The sequence below is a fragment of the Spodoptera frugiperda genome, chromosome 30, assembly GCF_023101765.2.
Source record: "Spodoptera frugiperda isolate SF20-4 chromosome 30, AGI-APGP_CSIRO_Sfru_2.0, whole genome shotgun sequence".
In the NCBI taxonomy this organism is placed as follows: domain Eukaryota; kingdom Metazoa; phylum Arthropoda; class Insecta; order Lepidoptera; family Noctuidae; genus Spodoptera; species Spodoptera frugiperda.
Genome location: NC_064241.1, coordinates 7,019,329 through 7,033,724, shown reverse-complemented (window position 1 = coordinate 7,033,724; position 14,396 = coordinate 7,019,329). Strand labels below are relative to the sequence as shown.

General features: G+C 37.3%; 2 protein-coding genes across 2 annotated transcripts; one reads left to right on the top strand and one right to left on the bottom strand.

The window, feature by feature from the left end:
* The first annotated feature begins 5,042 nt into the window (after window positions 1–5,042).
* Window positions 5,043–7,221, top strand: LOC118270004 (lysozyme). Its single transcript, XM_035585417.2, has 3 exons — window positions 5,043–5,618; window positions 6,005–6,163; window positions 6,892–7,221. Exons 1-3 carry the CDS (start codon window positions 5,489–5,491, stop codon window positions 7,020–7,022), a joined length of 420 nt encoding a protein of 139 aa, XP_035441310.1. The 5' UTR covers window positions 5,043–5,488; the 3' UTR covers window positions 7,023–7,221.
* A 446-nt stretch (window positions 7,222–7,667) lies between these two features.
* Window positions 7,668–12,567, bottom strand: LOC118269571 (pyrroline-5-carboxylate reductase 3). The gene is made up of 5 exons (XM_035584719.2): window positions 12,236–12,567; window positions 11,835–12,085; window positions 11,084–11,311; window positions 10,115–10,326; window positions 7,668–9,587 (listed from the first exon to the last, which is right to left on the bottom strand). The coding sequence occupies exons 1-5, from the start codon at window positions 12,306–12,308 to the stop codon at window positions 9,524–9,526; spliced, it is 828 nt and encodes a 275-aa protein (XP_035440612.2). The 5' UTR covers window positions 12,309–12,567; the 3' UTR covers window positions 7,668–9,523.
* Window positions 12,568–14,396: the final 1,829 nt, after the last annotated feature.

The following is a 14,396-nucleotide window of genomic DNA, read 5'->3' as shown; positions in this document are numbered from 1 at the left end:
TCATCTACCCTATTGGCTGTCTGATCCGGAGCTGCGGACTACCTAGCGGGTTTACCGGGGCTCCGGCTCGAAAAGCAGGAGAATGAACGGGGTGGTTTTTAGTCAGTAAGAGTCTGACACTCCCTCTCGCCTCGCCCAACGCGGGAGAAGTAATTGGATGATATTGCCCCCTCAAAAAAAAACCTATTGGCTGCCATTCTTAATTTATGAAACTTTACACTGAAAACTAATGCATAAGAGTTTGTATAATTAAAGTAGGCTAAGGGTGTGCCGCTATATTATTAACTGTAATGGAAACGCGACAAAGCATGGATCGATATCAAAATTAAAAAAACAACTCCTTCGAGGTTCGTGCCACAATGGCCTCAGCATACTTTTGTAATTATAGCGACCGGTTACGTTTTCATAAATAAAAAGAACTAGGTACAAGTCTTATTTATTTACGTAATTAGGTTTACTTAAAAAATCGTTATTAGAGTTTTAAAAATTATTAAATGTATGTGCTACCACAATGTGGAAAAGCAGCATGCTTTTCCACAGTTCTGCAGCATATGCATTATGATATGGGCTGATGCCTAATCCGGAGCTGCGGACTACCTACCGTGGGCTCGCTGTCATCGCAGCGGTAAGTCCCCTCTTTGAGGAGTGGCTAGAGAGGCGCCACGGCGTCCTCACCTACCGCCTAACGCAGGTGCTTACCGGACATGGAAGTTTCGGTAGGTTCCTGTTCCTTATTGGGCGGGAGGAAACGCCCGGGTGTCATCACTGCGAGGACCGCCCGGAAGACACAGTAGAACATACAGTGGCGGTGTGCCCTGCGTGGGCTGAGCACCGCCAAGTCCTCAGGGATGTGGTCGGCGACGGCGACCTCTCGCGCCCGGCACTGGTCCAGGCCATGGTGCGGAGCGAGAGGGACTGGGATGCCGTCTCCTCCTTCTGCGAAGCAGTCATGCTAGCTAAGGAGGAGGCGGGGCGCGTGAGAGAACAAACCTCCTCACGCCCCAGCCGTCGCGAAAGACACTCCGGGCGTAGGGGATCCCGAGACGATCTCCGGCCACCGTAAGTGCGGGCCTGCGGACGGCGAGCAAGGGTAGCTCACCGCCCGAACAGAACCAGACCCGTGCGTGCGGCGCGTCGCGTTCCGCGCGCGCCTCAAAGAGCCATCAGACCACCACAGATGGGGCCCAATAGGGCTGATGCCTGACCCGGAGCTGCGGACTACCTAGCGGGTTTACCGGGGCTCCGGCTCGAAAAGCAGGAGAAGGAACGGGGTGGTTTTTAGTCAGTAAGAGTCTGACACTCCCTCTCGCCTCACCCAAGGCGAGAAAAGTCATTGGATGATTTTCCCCCTCAAAAAAAAAAAAAAAGCGGGTGTACCGGGGCTCCGGCTCGAGAAGCAGGAGTAGGAACGGGGTGGCTTTTAATCAGTAAGAGTCTGACACTCCCTCTTGGTTCGCCCTGGCATGAGAAGTCATTGGATGATTTTCCTCCATTAAAAAAGATACATTATGATATGCTACCGACGAAAAAATACAGATTTTAGGGTTCGTTAGAGGTACATTGTTTACCTATTTCATTCAATACAGTCATAATAATTTCTAAATGGATATCTACCCTTTCCTCGACAGCCCACCCTGGAAAACGAGCCTAACATACAAGCTACTTAAAAACCTAACATAGCCATTACCACAACCGGGTTTTTGTAGAATTTACCACATGGATTAATCTCGAAGTCGTGAATCGATCCCAGGTCATTGTTGTCGACACGTCATTGTTGTTGTTTGTTGTTTCCAATTGGGCTGCGTCAGCTTGTCGAACAACAAACTTTTTGATTTTTTTACGTGATTGGTCGTCTTTTGACCGCTATCTCGCCTGTTGGTTAGTGATGATGCATCTTACGATGGAGCACGTCTGCCCATAAGCAACCTATTCACTCGGGCTTTGAAGACACCCAGGTTATACCCATCAGGAAACACAGACTCCGGCAAAGAATTCCACTCCCTAGCAGTTCGCATAAGGAAGCTTGAAGCGAAGCGCTTCATGCGAGTGGGTGGGATATCTAGCATGAAGCGGTGGCGCTTCGCCGATTGTCTTGTGGTTCGATATTGGAAAGGACTAGGGGGAATCAAGTGAATTTCAAACTTCATAATATCTGTTAACATAGTTGAACATCAGTATGGAGGTCATGAATATACCAATTAGCCCAGAAACTTCTGTTATCATATTACGTACTTGACATTTTAAAACAGTGATCAATGCAGTAGTTAATTCTAGACCACCTACTGCTTAATTTGCATTTGCACTTTGCAGTTGTTTCCTTATTTCTAGAACATTGTGTCGTGGCTACCTCTACCACCAGTTTTGTATATGGCCATGAACTCATCACAATAGGCCATTAGAAGTCAACGCTTGGGTAAATACTGGTGTTTTCCCCAAAACAGGATAAACTGGAGAAATAGGTATACAATTAATAATATGGTCTATTTAATTAAATGTCACTTTAACATACATCAGGGGTCAGCTGCTAATTTAAACGGGGTCCGGATATTGTTGTATTTTCTTTTAGCAATATACCTAGGTACGTTTGATTATGTGAACTTTGTTTTTTGCATGCATCTACCTAGGTATGGTATTTACAGTTTAGGTACACTTACTTCACCCCTGAGGCTAGGAAACAATGTCCAATCAGTACACTCACTAAAAGCAACGTTCAACGTTACGCCTTTTATCCCCTTAGGGACGTTGAACGAATGAGTTGGCTGAGGTGCACATTACCACTTTTTGGTAAATATATTAAATATCCTATTGTAACACTCTCTATGGACAATATTTATATAATTACAATCTTCATATTGTTACTAAAAAAATATTTTCCAAACTATAAACACTCGGCTAAAGAGACGGTCTGCCATTTTCATTAAGGTAAACGTTAAACGAGATTACTGTGTAAGTAAGTAATACGTCACCATTTATCTATTGTCAAATCTAGTGTACACACTCGCATCACCAACACAGGCCAAGTTTGAGTCGGACTTGTGCAGCAAAGGTCCAGTAAAAACTTAAATAGACAAGTGGGGTTGTGGAAATCAGAAGTTAGACTTTAGAAACTATGGTACGGATATTAACGAAAATGAGTAGAAGGAAAAGCTGAGCTGTGGGTTCAATACTTTCTTTTCCTAGTTAACTGACTGAGTAATTTAGTGATTCGAAACTGACTAAATATGGATTAACAAATAAATAAATAGCCTATTGGTAAAAGACATAATAGAGGTTCTTTAAGGGGGAAAAATCATCCAATGACTTCTCCCGCCTTAGATATAATAGGGTAGATAACTAATATTCATTTTAATGTCCGCCTGGTAGAATATTTTAAAACGTTACACACGTATTTTTTACTAGTGACAGACTAAATAGATTTTTTAATTTCATACCCCGTCATCATCCCTATTCTCCCCTACCGCGGCTTGCTGCAAATTCAGACTAAATGTAACGGTATATTTATCGGTACAAATAAAGTCAATAAAACTTAAAATTACTAAAAAAATAGTTCTTATTACGGAAGAGTTCTGTCTCACGGTTACTGAACACAAGGTTACGGTTGTAATCAGTTTTTATGGCTATGTATTGTAAGTCTTAAATGCAATTTGGGAGACATTTGCTACAGCTGTTTATTTAGTAGTAACGTGAATTTCACGCAGCTAGGATGAGTCGGTAAAAATTTTTATTAAGTAATTTGTCATAAAAAAATACTAAATAATGTAAAAACATGTTATTTACATTTCATTACAAGAACACTGAAATATGGATAAGTTATATTTCATTCTCCTATACGGGATATAAAGAACAAAGGGGGCACAAAAAAATAATTTGATTAGGTACCTAATTGATGAGGATTAACATTACTCAAAACTGTAAATAAATCTAAAATTGCATTTATTGCCATTATAAAGAATAACGATACCGCACCCTTTTTTCCGCGAGATTTTTACAGCGTGTAATCATTATAAACCGAGTCGCTATAATCACAGTGGGTAATCTGGACAATATCTTATCACGAAACTGCGTCACACTCAATCAATGCCAAAAATTGAGACAGGAGCTCACTCTAGTCCGATAAGCGAACAAGTTATATACAAAATGTGGAAAATAAAACAATGTAGTGATGTCTGAAGAAGACATATCTGTGATCGTACCCTCGGAAACTAATGGGATTTATACAAAATCGGTGAAAGTTGATGAAACTAAGCACAAGAAGAATAAGTACACTAACAAAGAAGGGAAAGATGACAAAAAAGCTAAGAAGACTCTGTTACGACGACTCCCGAGCGTTCAGAGAGCGGTGATACCAGCATTCGGAAGGTTTCGCAACAGTTTCCGAAGATTGAGTTGTTTCTCCAAACAGGATGAAGACGAGTTACCGATGATGGACATACCACGACACAAGAGCATCGATATCGGCGTAGGCCTCGCACGACGGATGTCCCTGTTCCTTTTCACGAAAAGGACAGTGTGTGTGCATCCTTATCACCCCTACACACCACAACAGACCACGAGAAAAATCTACGTTTTTACTGAAGAGAAATAGACGGCTTTATGCGTCGTTATTTTAATGTTTACGTGGTGTCGAAAATGTGTAAAATCTATTGCAGTTCCTTGTGATTGTTCAAATATTGTTGTCGTTAATATGGCATTGAAAAACAAACGTTATCTTAAGGAGCTTAAAGATTCACTTACCTTATAATATAATTTGCGTCTTTACATTTATTTGTGTTGTAATTACTTAGATATTATCTCCAAATTATTTATTTTCAATTTTGTGTTAATTGCGTAGGTAATGCGATAAGAATTTTAAGGAACTTATAGTTTAACTAATATTACGTGTACTTACTAAGAATATGTCCTAAATAAATGAATAAAATTAAAAACATTTGGTTTCTTTTCTCCGTTAAAACGTTTCTTGTAAAGTCAATCATAGGTAATTAAAAGAAAGACTTCACGTCAATAGATTCTTGATAAGTTAATGAACAGCACGTGAATGAAATCATTGAGTAACAATATAACAAGTCGAGAATCAATAATTGTATCACACAAATCCAATTAAGTTTTTAATTAACAATAATTAATTGTGGTTTAAACAAACAGACTCACACAACTGGTTTTCTTATGTTTTAAGACCTAACGGGAAACTAATTGGAATACCTACCTACCTACTTTGGAATTTTGCTCTTTAAGAATTTTTTAGCTTTCCGTGTGTCATAAGGATAGAAGTTTAATACTGAACCATATAAAAACGTATTGGTCCACTTTCTTTCATCAGTGTGGTGTCTTCAACCCAAGTGCATTGTCTACGGCTTGGTAAATAATAACTGAGAACAAAAATCTTGGTTATTGCTTGAACAGGTTTCGCCTATCAATTAGCCGAATATTGTTACCCTTGACACGCAATAATTGGTTACTCGATTAAAGCTTGAAGAGGTAAAGTGTCGAAATGACGCGCGCCATTCTGTTTGTTGTTGTTTTATGCTTTATTGCAAAATGCTATGGAAAAACATTCACGGAATGTGAATTAGTTCAGGAGCTAAGAAGGCAAGGATTTCCTGAACATGAGCTTAAAGATTGTAAGTACCTACTTAATTTATATCATTTTTTCACTTAATTAATCGTTTTATTTTAAAATACTCGAAAATCTTTTCGGTAACCCTTTTGTAGCAGTTCATAAGTACTGGAATAATACGTTAGGTACCTACCTAATTGACTATCTAATCTACCTATCTGGAATACCTCTAAGTACTTACAAGGCTTGATAAAAGAGTTTTTAAGCTTTGATTACTTAAGTAGTCCCCAAATTCTTGACCTCAAAGACCTTGATTCTCAAGTTGACCGATAAGTTATAGTAAACTAGCAAACCCGGCGAACTCCGTTTCGCTTGAAATTTTTCCTGAATTTTCTTACCTATAAAACTTACGGAGCCCGAGTTTTTTTAACGAATGACTTTTCTTTCTAGGGGTGTGTCTGATCGAAGCGGAGAGTTCCAAACGAACCAACGCCATTGGTAACGCCAATTCAGATGGCTCTCTCGACTATGGCTTATTCCAAATCAATAACCGCTACTGGTGCAGCGATGGTGACCATCCAGGCAAGGGATGCAACATACGCTGTAAAGGTAAAATATCTACTTACTTTATAGAACTTTTTTTTGGGAATATCATCCAATTACCTAGGTACTTCTCCTGCCCTGGGCGAGGGGTGAGGGAGTGTCAGACTCTTACTGACTAAAAACCACCCCGTTCCTACTTCTGCTTATCGAGCCGGAGCCCCGGTGAACCCGCTAGGTAGTCCGCAGCTCCGGATCAGTATAGAACAAACATAACATTGGTACATCACGCATATTTCCATTGGCATAATCAAAAACAATTTGGAACATCAAATACCACGATTCTTCTGCCCTGTGTTGGTAACATCAACTTATGCCGCAACATCAGCACGGAGCAGGAGTCTGACATTCACTCCACGGAGGGTGGAAGGAGACAGTTAATGATTTTCCATTCTAACAAAGAAAAGTAACACGGTTACAAGCGTTTTGGGGATATGGGGATTGCGAATTGAGGATTTGGGGCATAGGATTGGGATGAGTTATCACTATAAGAAAACTTGTTTAGTTAACATCATACCAAATTAACGTCTCTGCTGATATTTTCCCTTCTGCCAAATACTTGGTACCTACCTACATTATAAGTATTCTTACATTGCTTGCTCGTGGGTTAAGTACGTGGAGGATTAAGGGGGAGGCCTTTGTTCAGCAGTGAAAGTCTATCGGCTGATGATGATGATGATGGGTTAATTCATCAAAATCAAAAAATTAGTCACTGAAATATTATTTGTTCGTTCTAGATCTGTTGCTGGATGACATCACAATAGCGTCTCAGTGCGCTAAGACCATTTTCGGTGTCCACGGATTCAACGCCTGGGTCGCATGGGTGAACAAATGCAAAGGAAGGACCTTACCCAACCTTCACTGTTAGTTATTTATTGAGAAAACGTAACTAAGGTATATGGTTACTTAGTACCTAAATATAGGTATTAGGCATATATTGTCCACTCTCATCTAATTTTTACTTTTATATCAGTATTTTTTTTATTCCAGCTTTTCTTGTCATTTATTTGAATTATTTCTTTAGTCTTAAGATTGCTAAATAAAATTGGATAAATAATTACAAAATATTTCTTGTTTTAATCTTCCTATACCATAACTAATTACCATATTAATAATTACTACTTATAATTATTAATAGATTTGATGCTCAACTGCGTGTTATAAATTGCTAGCAAACCCGATCACCGTTTCGCCACCAATGATTTTCTCCGGTTTCCTGTTTTTTTTCTGAATTCGGAGCCCGAGGCTCCGTGAGTTTATAAGTATAGCAAAGAAAATGTTCTAACAAATGCAAAACCGGGGAAATCGGTTCGTGCGTCCTGGAGTTATAGCGTCAGGAAGGAAAACCCGACTTATTTTTCTACCTATAGATAACATGATTATAAATCAAACAAAACAACATATTATATGCCAGCTACAACGTCGCATCACTACTGACCAAAGAGGTTGATATGAAAACTGCAAAATTGCAATCACAGTTAAAATCATCATAGCTCCAAAATAAAACTAGACATTGTGTTACAGTGCTTGTGTTTATTAGTAAAGAAATCATAGTACAATGTGTTAAATACGACAGTATACCTAATACTGTAATAATACTGACTCGTGTGGGAATTCTAATAGTGTTAATTGCAGAGGTGACAGACTATACTTTTTGCGAAAAGCACTCACGTGCTTAATGTCTATTTACTATTATAAGGATCGTTTATAAGGTTTACATTTAACAGAAAATGTGCCAAATGTACGTATCATATACCATAAGATACTGGACACATTAACACTTATTTATTTGTAATGCGCTTCTGATAGTCGCTTGGTCGCTATCTCGCCTGACGGTAAGCGATGATGCTATGAGTAGAGTATGTTAGTATAGGATTATAACACATTGAACGCCATGGGGGTAACGAGTGACCGACGTTAGCGGAGGATTTGCCTTCAACAGTTTTCTATTGCAAGGCTCGGATACCGGTTAAATTTTCAAACCGTTATTATGTACTTGTACGCAAAACCTTTACATTGGGTTTCGTTCGCGAAACCGGTTTTTTTAAACCGGTATTTGGAACAGTATTTTCATAAAGGTTTTTTCGGATTAACCGGTTTAGAGCAATAAAAACCGGTTAATACGACGCACATCAAAGAAACGCCGCGCGCTGTTCAGCTTATTTCAATAATAATATTTCAACGCGTGTACCGACATGCCCCTCGTCGAATAAACCGGTTAATTTAGGTTAAAATAAAGTTCTTTAATGTTCACGTTCTTAAGAAAAGTTCGGAGGAAAACCGATATAAACCGGTATTAACCGGTATTTTTTTAAACCGGTTCCGAGCCTTGTTCTATTGGCAGTCAAGAACTTAAACACACTCACTCATTCAGCACGCCGCACTCAGAAACATTTAATGCTTACTTAAACTATTCCTTAGTAACGATTTTGTATCAAAAACAATTGCTAAGAACTGGGTTAAGTAACCATTAAATGACTTTGAGTGCGACAGTTAAAGGTCTTATTCTTCGCATCAACAAATCCCATTACAGCTCCGAAGCCTCATTGTAACGCGACAAAAAAGGTTTTATACTCTCAATATAATAGAGGTTCAATATTATATTAAGTAAGTACATAGAATTCTCAATTGTGATAGTGACGGAAAGTGGCACATTTTCTATTATAGGTAAATACAAACCCTAAGCTAATATTTTATAACAAAATCGGCTACTAAGTACTGGACATACATGAGATCTGAAAATTAAATAAATTGAGATTACAGTATTGATTAGTATTGATATAGATTTTATAGTATTGTGTTTAGGAATGTGCCAGGTACACAACTCAATAAATATTTATAACGCTTTTCACACAACAAATAAATAAGTTTTGATCACAGCTATTACATAACAAAAATCTAATTAAGCACTTATATATAAACAAAAATAAAACAAATCAAATACAAACACAAACTTAAAATATACTGAATAGTTTCACACATATGTATGTATTTAAAAAAAGAGTTGAAAATTGATCATATCAATTTCATAGAGCAAAAAATAGAGAGTATCTGAACAGAGTAAGCTTAAATCCTAAAACTGCACTGTAAGGGAATGCCAAGTAACAAATTACAGTACATTAATACATTTATAGTAGCTGAAAACATGTGCTCATAGCCCAAAATTTCTGCTACATAATTATATGGCAATAAATAGAACAATGAGTTCCTGAGATTCTGAATATTCAATCCACCATAAATAAAATAATGAAGTATTAACAAAATTAGCTAAGTATTCAACGAGTATTGAATTGAGATTCATTTCGATGAATTTTGTCTGAGGCATTTTCCTTAATACTAATGTGTAAAGCATAATGTATTGTCATGGACTTATTTATTTCCCAACTCCTTATTTCTAATAGTTGATGCTTCAATTGCGTTGATCAGTGTTGCCCTGAAACAATTAGATTTTTTTATAAGTATTACATAATCATGTAAACTTTATACCTGACTTTTCAAAAATAATCTTTATAAAATAAAACCTTGTTACATGATTGTAATAGTCAGGTGGACCAATTCATCAAATCAATTGAATTAGTGGCTAACGTATAATTATTGAGTAACGTCACGCCTTTTATCCCCGAAGGGGTAGGCAGAGGTGCACATTACGGCACGTAATGCCGCTATAAAATGTACACCCAACAACTTTTCACCATTTGTGTTATAAGTCCCATATAATAGGGGATGAGCCTATTGCCATATACGAGTACTGGGCACAAATCCGGACTCGGTGCTACTAACTACTGAGAAATTTTTGAAAAACCAAAAAAAGCCCAGTAATACTTTGCCCAACCCGGGAATCGAACCCGAGAGCCCTTGTCCGGCAGTCGCACTTGCGACCAACGAGGCAGTCTGTAATTATTATTAGCAGTATGTAATTATTGAGCTGTACCTACAATACAGTTAGAAGAGTCCACTCACCTTAGTTTACCATTCTCAAGAGCAGCAATTCCAGCAATAGTTGACCCACCAGGTGAACATACTTCATCCTTCAACAGTCCAGGGTGTTTTCCAGATTGCAGCACCATTTGACCACTGCCTACTACCATCTGGGCTGCGAGACGCATTGCAGTGGCCCTAGGCACGCCTTGCTTTACTGCCCCATCAGCCAATGCTTCTATCACTACATACATCTGAAATATTATACAATTCAAATCACTTTCGGAACATTTACTATAGTCTCTGTTCCTTAATATCATTTCATATTCTGATTCTAACTATAAGTACTCTCAAATTGTTAGTATTGTATCCTTAAAATCAACTGAATCTGTATCTTTGGCAGTTGTCCCACCGGCAACGATGAACGAGTAACGAGTAGAGCTAGAACTAGAAACGAGTGAAAACGAGTGAAAACAAAAACAAACAAGTGAAGCGAGCACTCGCCGGCAGTGTGAACAGTCAGCGATCAACTATTTGTATATGCATCTCTTTTGTTTACACGGAAAGTATATCTATTGTACGTTTCTTGAGCGAGAAAATAGCCGATAGTTAGTCGTTCACTCGCCGTTGGTGGGACAACTGCCTTAGCAAATAAACTCATATTGGATGGTTTCTTGAGAAATGTTTAAAACATAATATGGAATATTTCATTACTAAAAGTGATGCTTTAAGTAAAAAGTACATATATATATACTTGATCTCATGCCTGTCTCCCATGGGGTTAGGCACAGACTATGGATTGCCAATTGCTATGATTCTTACATAAGTCTCTTGCTTTATCAACAGTCATCAGCCTTATCATGCTTGCTTGTGAGTACCCTTCTTTAATATATCTCCAATGTGGTATACATATGTCCATCATGGTTGGCCTTTACTGACTAACCCATTCATATCCACTCTGTACACTATTTTACAGTAAAAACTAAGATATCTAATAACTTTAAAACTTACATAAGCTGGAGCACACGCAGTCAATGCACCCAATGAATCCATTAAATATTCTGGAATCTTCTCACACAACGCAGAACTGCTTAGAAGTTTCTCTAATCTTGAACATTGTTCATCTGATACTTCCGTGTCGGGAGTGTAAAGACAAACACCAGCTCCAATAGTCATCGGAGTGTTGGGCATTATACGTATCACAGTCGCATTCACAAGTGGTAGATAAGATTTGATTGTCTGAAAATTTACAATAATTATGTTTACTAATAAGATTAATGTACTTTCTAACATTCTTTAGAGACCACTGACAATTGGAGAACCAGAACATCGAGAGGAAACATAGGCTTAAAGTTATGCATTGCATGCAACAACACCAACATGCATTAATCACCACGCCAAACTTTCACAGTGCGAGAAGAGGCCTTTGGTTAGCAGTGGCCACTTAAAGGGTGTTGATGATGGTAACTTTAGCGTTTTTGTCAAACATGACAAATACCTAAACCAAACAATTAGACCTACTTTCGTATCACATATTTTTCCCAAAGGACAAAGGGCCTCATGAAAATCTTCCATGTAGAACCTGGCAATGGGTAAGGCAGCCATTGAGTAAGAGTAAAATAAACAATTACCTAGTATCTAATGATATTCATTGCTCATTTTACCACTAAATTAACATATAACACACATAATTAATTCCTGTTAAAATTAAGGAAGCTAAGCCGGTTTGCTATAAATATATGTGTAGAAAATAAACACACACCTTATGAAGATCATGTATAACAATTCCTGGTAACATAGACACAAACAATACATCTTTTTTCGAGCTCACACTAGTTTGGATAGCATGAAGTGCGTCATTTAATTTGGTAACTTTCACCCCCAAAAATATCATATCACAATTTTTAAATACTTCTCCGTTGCTTGTAGTAACATTAGTACCCATTTCACTCCAATGTTTTAGATTTTCTATGTGGGGCCCTGAGACCCATATATTAGACGCGGAGTGGGCACCTGAAATATAAAATTCAATATGTATCCGTATTATACCAGCATCAGTCATTTTTAACTATTTTAATTCGACACGGAAACAACACAATAATCACTAGAATTCATGTTTTTTGTTTAATTTGTAATCTATTTATTTATAAATGTTATAAGTACCACTCTTGAGGATTCCTTTAACGATGGCTGTGGACATGTTACCTCCACCGATAAATCCTAATTTAAATTCCATTTTGAATTAAAAATATAATCTTTTTAGGTGTACACCGCAGAAAACAGTTGACGTGTAATTAATAAAAACTTGAGGTGAAAAGCGAGTATGAACTGATGTTAAAAGAATATTAAGATAATAAATGTTATATTTTTTAAATTCAAATGTATTGTGTTTCTTTTTTTCGAACGTCGTCGTCGGTATTCTAATTTTTTTCCGATTTTTAACTATGTATTTGATTTCGACTTGCGCGGTGCGCGGCGTATGATGTCAAAATTGACAAATGTCAGATGTCACATGTGATATGACAATGACATTCTATTCCCATGTCCAAAGACAAAATTCAGTTTTTTCATTTTAACTAAGGCGCTTTTTGCATATTCATAATCATGAGCAAATCCAGATGGCGTTAGCATAGATGGACCAAAATATGTGGTAGAGCCATTACTCTCAATGGGATTGGCAGGTAAAAGGTAAAACCAGATAGCGCCGGCATAGATTGAGTGGCAGCCTTTTTTGTTACGATTATGATATAAAAACCTGTGTAGACGCAATAATGTTGATCGCCCTCTTTATTGAGGTGAGTAAATCATCTAATGACTTCACCCGCCTTCGGTGAGGCGAGAGGGAGCATCATACTCTTACATACTAAAAACCACCCTTTTCTTACTCCTAGCCGTAACCCTTTAGGTAGTCTTCAGCCATATAGATCGGGCATCAGCCTTACTGGGCCCAATTTGTGGTGGTCTGGTTGTACCCTTGTTCGCCGTCCGCAGACCCGCAGTCCTGAATAATGATGATGATTGAAAGATGCCATTAGAAATAGAAATAGAAATATATTTATTTGCTTCAAAACATGGTATATAAAGGTCTTACAATTAAAATGGGATTCACATGTTTTGCTTAAATTATAAGCATGCAAATATTTCAAATTATCACAGAAATGTGAGTTTGTATCTATGGTAATACAACATGCAAAATAATTAAAAAATTAAAACTTATAATCTAAATATTCCTTAAGACTATAAAAATTATGTTGGTTGAGCCATTTGTATAGTTTTTTCTTAAATAGACTAGCATTAAGGCACTTAAGCTCTGTGGGTAGTTTGTTATATACGCGTATACACATGGCCACACAGTTTTTGCTATATTTGGTACTATTAGGTCGGTTTATAACGAGTTTATATGGATCCCGGCGGTTTCTTGGGATAACTTGTTCTAATGCTTGGAAAAATTGCTTATGTTTCGAGACAAACATACAAGTTTCATAAATATACAAACAAGGCAAAGGCAGCAGACCAAGTCTTTTAAAATGAGGTTGGCATGAATCGTCGAGTTTTAGTCCACATATTGCTCTTATACATTTTTTTGGGCAACAAATGCTCTATTTATATCCGTATTATTGCCCCAAATTACTAAGCCATAACGGATATAGATTCCACATTAGCATAGAATAGCTGTATTTATATTTGTTACATATCTAACTTGTCTTAATGCGTAAACAAACTTATTAATTTTGTTAGATATAGTATTTGTATGTTCTTTCCAGCATAACATTTCATCAATCGTTATCCCTAAAAATTTGGTGTGTGTGACTTTACTAATTTTATGTATGTTCATGTTAAAATTGTATTTACTATTAGATGATTGGTTAAACTGAATGTAAACTGATTTTTGAAGATTTATTTTTAATTTATTTTTATTTAGCCAGTGTATCAAATTGTCTACAGTTGAATTTATTTCACTTTCATGGTCGCTAATTGTGTTAATTTTTTTGTCTGATGATATCAGAATCGATATGTCATCAGCAAATAGAGTGCATTTATGCTGAGTTATGTCCGTTATGTCGTTAATATATAATAAAAATAGAATAGGTCCCAATATACTGCCTTGCGGAACGCCGCGTTTGATATTTTCATATTTTGACATGTAAGGTATCATATCTTTATTTTTATCTAAGTTTGTGATCATAACACACTGTTGCCTGTTACTTAGATATGACGTAATCCATTGAAGTGCAATTCCTCTTATGCCCACATTCTCTAATTTACGTAGAAGAATGTCATGTGTAACCAGATCAAAAGCCTTAGACAGATCAAAAAATAACCC

Excerpts from the sequence above, each read along its gene's own strand:
- LOC118270004 (XM_035585417.2), top strand. The coding sequence starts at position 5,489 with ATGACGCGCGCCATTCTGTTTGTTGTTGTTTTATGCTTTATTGCAAAA. Across the intron at positions 5,619-6,004 it reads TGAACATGAGCTTAAAGATT|GGGTGTGTCTGATCGAAGCG; the intron begins GTAAGTACCTAC and ends TTTTCTTTCTAG. Across the intron at positions 6,164-6,891 it reads ATGCAACATACGCTGTAAAG|ATCTGTTGCTGGATGACATC; the intron begins GTAAAATATCTA and ends TGTTCGTTCTAG.
- LOC118269571 (XM_035584719.2), bottom strand. The coding sequence starts at position 12,308 with ATGGAATTTAAATTAGGATTTATCGGTGGAGGTAACATGTCCACAGCC. Across the intron at positions 12,086-12,235 it reads TAAAGGAATCCTCAAGAGTG|GTGCCCACTCCGCGTCTAAT; the intron begins GTACTTATAACA and ends TTTATATTTCAG. Across the intron at positions 9,588-10,114 it reads CTTGAGAATGGTAAACTAAG|GGCAACACTGATCAACGCAA; the intron begins GTGAGTGGACTC and ends TAATTGTTTCAG.